General features: G+C 40.3%; 1 protein-coding gene across 1 annotated transcript; it reads right to left on the minus strand.

Annotated features, from left to right (window-relative positions):
- Positions 1 to 1,847: 1,847 nt before the first annotated feature.
- On the minus strand, positions 1,848 to 7,181 carry LOC130918779 (gastrula zinc finger protein XlCGF57.1-like). The gene is made up of 2 exons (XM_057840835.1): positions 7,083 to 7,181; positions 1,848 to 3,633 (listed from the first exon to the last, which is right to left on the minus strand). Exon 2 carries the CDS (start codon positions 3,550 to 3,552, stop codon positions 2,020 to 2,022), a length of 1,533 nt encoding a protein of 510 aa, XP_057696818.1. The 5' UTR covers positions 3,553 to 3,633; positions 7,083 to 7,181; the 3' UTR covers positions 1,848 to 2,019.
- Positions 7,182 to 7,433: the final 252 nt, after the last annotated feature.

Raw genomic sequence — 7,433 nt, forward strand, 5'->3', positions numbered from 1 at the left:
TAGATGGACGTCTTGTTCCTTTACTCTATTGCATCGTTACAGACTGTAACCCCGTCTGCTAATTCCCATTAGCAGTCCTGGTGCATCCTGTCTATCCGTCCTGGGAGTGGATCTCTCCTGACTGTGGTACTCCCCAAGGTTTCTCATTTTTTCCCAAAGAGCTTGGAGTTTTTCCTTGCCGACATGGAAGGTCCAAGGATGGGGGATGCCCAGGACTTGAACTTTATTTATTCATCTTTGTTTACTTCATTTGCTGTTTCTGACGGTGTATCACATTGCCTCTGCAAAGCCCTTTGAGACAACCTTGTTGTGATTTAGTGCTATACAAATAAAATTGAATTAATTTTTTGTTGAGTTTGGCTGTGCTTGTGGCCAAAAGCAGTAGTGTTTTACCTGAAGGCTCCATTTTTTTTTTTTTTTTTAATTCCCTTACTAAAAAGTTTTTGTTATATTTAATTCATTTAGGCGGCCAATGCTGAGTGGTCTTAAGACAAATGTTTATTTCGGGCTTCCTCGATAGTTAAAAGTTTATTAACAAGTTTGTATTTATTGTGTATGCTGTTAATATAATGTATGTTCAAATATTGCAATTTAAATTTGCTGATGACATTTATTCTTGACGTTTTCAAAATGTTTCTTTAGTAGTTTTTGAAAACAAGGGTTTGAATCGAACGGTAGTTAAACGGTAGTTTCACGTCACGTTAGTTTCACGAGCAACTTATAATGCGGCACAATGGGCTGAAGTCACGTGCGTACAGGAAGAAGTGAGAGGCGGCAGATACATTTGATTTCAACCACGCATGAATATAGAGATAACAACGAAGAAGTCGATGAAAGCAAAAAGGTACAAAGAAAAAGCAGAAAATGTCAAAAATGTGGGAGCATTTCAAGGTGGACATCAAGGCGAACACTTTCATGTATTCACTGGAAAACAGCACTTGCGTAACACTACGCATATTAAGGAAAAATATTAAGTGCCTTAATATTAGCACATTCTGTATGATTGCCTCTGTGACCTAGATGCCCTAACATTAGCACATTCACCCTGGGTCCCATAGCTAGAAGGGAATCTCACAAGATAACTTGTTTTGCACCATAGTATTGTTTTATTACACGCCTGGGTCCCATAGCTAGAAGGGAATCTCACGAGATAACTTGTTTTGCACCCATAATAATTACCATTTGGTGAATCTGTTGCAGCAAAGCTCATTTGTCCCATGTGAAAAGCCCTTTTTCATGGGGGCTGAACCAAAAGTAGGTTTAATGTTTGTCATTTGGCAGGGCCGCACCGCTCGGAGACAGAAGTTGGCCCCTCCGCCTCCGCGGGGCGCGTCCCTACAAAAAACGGACATTTCCGGGCAACCCGTGAAGTCCGCCAGCGGGTCACGTACGGATCGCCTGGCTTTGTTCCATCGCCGCCTTACCAGAGCGTTGGCTCCCACTCATTTGTCACAGTAAGCGATTTTCATTGCTAAGGGACGCTTGGTTGTGCTGTAACGGTGGCGCGGGGATTCTGGGATTGACAAACTCAAGTCAAGCATCATCGTTGCCATTTGTTATGCTTGTTTTTGATACTTGTTTGCTTGCTCTTGCGGGATTATAATCAATAAATCTCATTTATTCTGTATTTTCTAATCAATAAACATCGTCTATTGAGCAAAAGTGTGCTTGTTACTGACTCACCGCGAACCCGGAAATTTCGGAAAACACCTAATATCGCAACATATCGCAGAATCGATTTTCTATAACACCCTAAAACCAGTACGTCCGTTATAGAACAATCGCAAGAGAAAGATTTGTAACACAATTTATTCAATTTACAAATATATATATATACAGTATATGTATTTATTGAATAGATATATTGGATAGAAAAAGAACATTACCTGAAAAATCATTTCAACAACTTTTTCAAAACAGGCTTCAGAGAAACTGAATAAGGAAATTGAAATGCTTTTCCCACTGCAAATGCGTGGCAGGAATCCAAATATTTTGTAACATGCTGCAAGTCAAAGGTTTTTACTCAGTGTGGGTTCTTGCGTGGGTTACTAAATTTCCTTTCTGAGCGAATCTTTTACCACAAAGTGAGCATTCAAAAGGCTTTTCACCAGTGTGTGTGCGCTTATGTATTTCTAAATTAGACTTCTCAGAAAATCTTTTATCGCAAAGTGTGCAGGCGAAAGGCTTCTCTCCAGTGTGTCTGCGTTTGTGTTTGTTTAAATTTCCCTTATGGGTGAATCGTTTACCACAACATATGCAGGCGAAAGGCTTTTCTCCAGTGTGTGTAAGCTTATGCTTTTCTAAAATATTCATCTGAGAAAATCTTTTATCGCAAAGTGTGCAGGCGAAAGGCTTCTCTCCAGTGTGCCTGCTTGTGTGTTTGTTTAAACCTCCCTTATCGACAAATTTTTTACCACAAAATGTGCACTCAAAAGGCTTCTCTCCAGCGTGGTTTCTTGTGTGCAATACGAAATGTCCCTTCTGAGTGAATCGTTTACCACAACACGTGCAGACATAAGGCTTTTCTCCAGTGTGTGTGCGCTGATGCAGTTTTAAATCAGCCTTACTATAAAACCTTTTATCGCAAAGTGTGCAGGTGAAAGACTTCTCTCCAGTGTGTCTGAGTGTGTGTTTGCTTAGATTTCCCTTATGGGTGAATCGTTTACCACAAGATGTGCAGGCAAAAGGCTTTTCTCCAGTGTGTGTACGCTTATGCGTTTCTAAATCAGTCTTCTGATAAAATCTTTTATCGCAGAGTGTGCAGGCAAAAGGCTTCTCTCCAGTGTGTGTGTGTACGTGTTTGTTTAAACTTTCCTTATGGGTGAATAGTTTACCACAAGAAGTGCAGGCAAAAGGCTTTTCCCCAGTGTGTGTACGCTTATGTCTATTTAAACTAGAATTCAGAGAAAATCTTTTACCGCAAAGTGTGCAGGTGAAAGGCTTCTCTCCAGTGTGTGTGCCCTTATGTATTTCTAAAGTAGTCTTCTGAGAAAACCTTTTATCACAAAGTGTGCAGGCGAAAGGCTTCTCTCCAGTGTGTCTGCGTGTGTGTTTGGTTAAATTTCCCTTATGGGTGAATCGTTTACCACAAGATGTGCAGGCAAAAGGCTTTTCTCCAGTGTGTGTACGCTTATGCTGTTCTAAAACATGCTTATGAGAAAATCTTTTATCGCAAAGTGTGCAGGTGAAAGGTTTCTCGACTACACATTCCTTTGTGTCTCTTTTCGTTGATGACTTGTGTAAAGATTTTGAAGCATTTTGGTCAAAGTCATCATCTTCCTCATCAGAATTAAAGTCAGAAGAATGTGACGTTACGTCGTCGCTGTCCGAAAGCGGAGCTAAGAGGCCGTCCGGTTGCGATCGTCCCTCTCCTTTTGTTGTCACGTGCTGAAATGAGCTGCCGCTCGAAGGGTTCGCTGCTGTGCTCTGTTCGCTTAGACCTTCATCTTCTTCACTCTTAACACCGACGGTCACTGCAATGATTTCATCTTCCTGTTCTTCTTCTTTCATGTCGTGGGTCTCTGGCTCTGCCTCCCGTTTGATACACGGCATCCCAGACTTCTCCTTCTGTTTGACGAGGAGGGGATCGTTCTTCTCAGGGTGAATATCTTCTACAGTAACGTCCGCGGGACACTGAAAAAAAAAAGTCACGTGATTTGCTGATGTCGGAAATATTGAGAGAAATACAGGTAGTCCCCAGGTTAGGACATACCCGACCAAAATGAATAGTTACCTTTCCTGCACACACCATATAACTGTTTGCATTACTCTAACACACGTACTATAATTAATCAGGGAATAGTATCATTTCTTATATTTACTGTAGGACTGTACTACTCTAACACACCTAATATAAAATAAATAGCATACCATAGTTTAATGAAAAGAAGCAGAATAGATACACGCCATCTTATCACAGAAGCCCAACGTGTGCGTCACGAGCAAGATTGACGCACCAACTCTTGCAATCAGTTCTCCCAGCCACTCCAATGACAAAGAGCAGGGTGCTCTGTCCTAAACAAGTACAGTCTCACCCAGCCAGGATAACAAAGTTGATAGCGGGCGCTTGGGATGTCAAGATCAGCGTCGGTTGCTGTGGCAACCACGTCCCATCCACGCACGAACCTAACCGCCCATAACTGGCCACAGAGGGATTATCCCAAGACAACACCCAGCCACACCTTCGGCCCGGCCCACTCTATCATAGCCTTCAAAAAGACTGGACACTGAGATAACAAAGGATTCGCTGCTCGGGGTCATTGCTATGTAGCCGTTGTTTTGACGACCCTGGATCCAGAATTGTCCCTCTGTCGTCTGTTTTTGCCTTGTTTATTGACCATTGTCAACGAATAAATTATCAACCCGTTTTCGGTGAGCCTTCTTCAAACTTTTGGAACATGGAGTTAGTACAAAGGGTTGACACAAGAAGGGAACACGCGGAATATTTGACCCTGCCGGTTGACTCACGGAGGCGGCATCGCCTGAGTGGCACTTCGTTCGGCTGTCGCCGTGGCTGGGGGGGGGGGGGGGGGGGTGCGAATTCCTTCACGATTGATGCCAATTTGTTGATGTCGGCGATATGGAGAAAAATACATGTAGTCCCCGACTATCGTTCCTTCCATCGTCCCTTCCACGCCGCTGCAATCGTGAGAGAGAACTTCCGCCTCGTCTGTCATATTTCTATGGGATCAAAGTTATGGCCTGTACTTGCATTTTGATTTAGGACACTGCTATACATTTCCCTTCTTTAGGGGAGATGCACGGACTTTCTCCATAAGCGGATTTTAAGGGGGGGGGCTGGTGGCCGAAAAGTGTCATTGCATGTAATTGACTTTCCTATATACATAAAAATTGTAAAGCAACTGCAACAAAAATGAATGAAATGAACAAAAAAATAAAATACATAAATACATTTTTATAATGGGTCAAAATTATTTTTCAAACAGATCATGTGACTAGCACCTTAGACGGTCATTTGTTTTGCATATAATTTTCATGAAAAAAAAAAATATATATAGATATATATATATTAGGGAAGGGCAATTTTATTTTTCTGAGGATTCTTTTCTTTGTTTGAAAATATTTAAAATAATAAATATAACTTTTTGAGGGATTGAATGATTGAGACACAAATGTCCTACCCTTAATATGGCCCAAACACAAAAAGGATTGCTTCAATCAAAGAAACCTTTTTAAATGAAAAATTAAGTGTTCAAATGCAAATTTTTCAATCTCAAATATTTGTTCGCATTGAAAAACTTTTTCTGATTGAAATTTTTCCTTTTTTGATCGAAGGGATTTTTCTTTTTAATCTTATATATTTTTTAAGCAATTTATTTTTTGATTAATAAAGAAAAAAATGTCCTAGCCAAAATGTGGCCCAAACACAAATTAACATTACTTTAATCAAAAAAGTTGCTTCAGTCAAAAAAAAAAACTTCAATCAAGAAAATCAAAGAAAAATAGCTTTCATATGCATTTTTTGGGAGTTTTTTGAGTTTCAAATGTATTTTTACATTCACTTTTTTAAATTGAAGCGATTTTTTGGGGGGTTGACAATCTATATTTTGATTGAAGCAACTTTTTTTTGATTGAATAATAAAGACACAAATCTACCTCCATATGGCTCCGCTCAGGGGATACAATTTTTGACGGTGGTAACTACATTGGCACGACACCGGGGGCGTACCATATTCAATGGATGACGATCTTGGCGAAAAGTACAGTGGTACCTCGACATACGATCGCTTCGACACACGATCTTTTCGACATCCGACGTAAAATTTGACTCGCCATTTGTTTCTACATCCGACGAAAAGCTCGAAATACGACAACATGGCAGCACCGCAGACGAATGCACGACGGATTTTCTTGTGTGACAAATCGACACAGGTTTCAAAAAAAGGTTGGTACAGGTGGTGAAACAAGGAAAAAGTTGACGCTTACCTTCTAAATGAAAATGCAAATTATAGAAAAATATGAGCGTGGGCTGGGCATCCGTGAAATGGCTAAACAATAAATCTCCACAGTCCTCCTCTGACCATCGTTCGCCAGTCTTTATAAATTAAGCTGACAATTCTCATTGTGGTAACATCTCCAAAGAAATTGCCAGATTCGCCACGTTTTTATCATTCATTTCACAACTTATTCAACACAAAACACCTACTGTGTGCCGCAATTGATGGTGTTCTCAAGAAAACATTAAAAGTGAAAGTGAAACTCTCAAACTCACCGCTCTCCGTCTCTGGCACGTCAGCCCCGCGGTGCGTTCAGGTACAGCATAAAACGTCCGCCACATTATAACCCGATTTGTTACATTAATACAGGAATTATTTTTATTATATTATTCCGATTTTTATTTATAATTTATTTGTTTTGCTATGTGTAATTGCCATTTGTAATTGTACCAGCAGTATTTATCAGGGATTTAGTGTAGGTTTTTGGGCTGTGGAACGAATTAATGGAATTATAATGTATTCCTATGGGAAAATCCTGCTCGACATACGACCATTTCGACTTACAAACAAGGTCCTGGAACGGATTCACTTCGTATGTAGAGGTACCACTGTATTGCCAAAGCAGCCTGATTTAGAATTCCCTTCAAGAATGATGGGAAACAAAAAAAAACGCTCATTGCCAACTTATTATTATAAATATTCTTGTAAGTTATTTTTAATGCTGACACTGCGTTTCGGGGTCATCAACATGTTGTGCCTCCCCTGCCCCAAAAGTCAAACTCCGCCTATGACTTCTCTAGCATGATCTTGATCACAAATACAATATTGCTGCTACCAGCCTACATGTCACGCTTTTTGCGGCTCCAGCCATATTTGTGTTTTTTTCGGTCCAATATGGCTCTTTCAACATTTTTGGTTGCCGACTCTTGTGTTAACCAATCGACTTTTTCTTTAAACAAATCGGAAGTGGTGTTAAGCCAAAGCAATAGGAATGCGTTAGCGTGTCTTGGCTAGTGAGCTAAGCTAAGCAAAACTAAGTTAAGTAAGCCTAGGAAGCTTCAACATCAAGCCAAACGACTTCCACTAAGCTAAAAGATGGGACGTTTCACTCCACTAAATTCTTACTTGGGTACTCACCTGATGAGAACACTTTGAAGAAACGCGTTTGGTTAGAAAACGGCTACAGGAAAGAACTGCAAGAAATTGCAAGTCTTGAGTTGCGTCAAGTGAACCGGAAGTAGAAACGTTCAGTCTCTGAAACTTCAGGGTAATCCTTTGAAGCGTTTGGAACCAAAACTACTGTACTTTAAATCATGGACTCCAAAAATATTTAATAAATATGACAGGCGTATCCGTATTTAATTCGATAACTTCATTTTGAAGGGTCAGAATTCTGACCGTTAAAAGTTCGATCTTGACTGTACTGCGTTCGCTGCACTTCTTCTGTCAAGGAACATCACAATGAACTCGTTTCAT

This window comes from Corythoichthys intestinalis, chromosome 1 (assembly GCF_030265065.1).
Source record: "Corythoichthys intestinalis isolate RoL2023-P3 chromosome 1, ASM3026506v1, whole genome shotgun sequence".
Taxonomy (NCBI): domain Eukaryota; kingdom Metazoa; phylum Chordata; class Actinopteri; order Syngnathiformes; family Syngnathidae; genus Corythoichthys; species Corythoichthys intestinalis.

Excerpts from the sequence above, each read along its gene's own strand:
- LOC130918779 (XM_057840835.1), bottom strand. The coding sequence starts at position 3,552 with ATGCCGTGTATCAAACGGGAGGCAGAGCCAGAGACCCACGACATGAAA.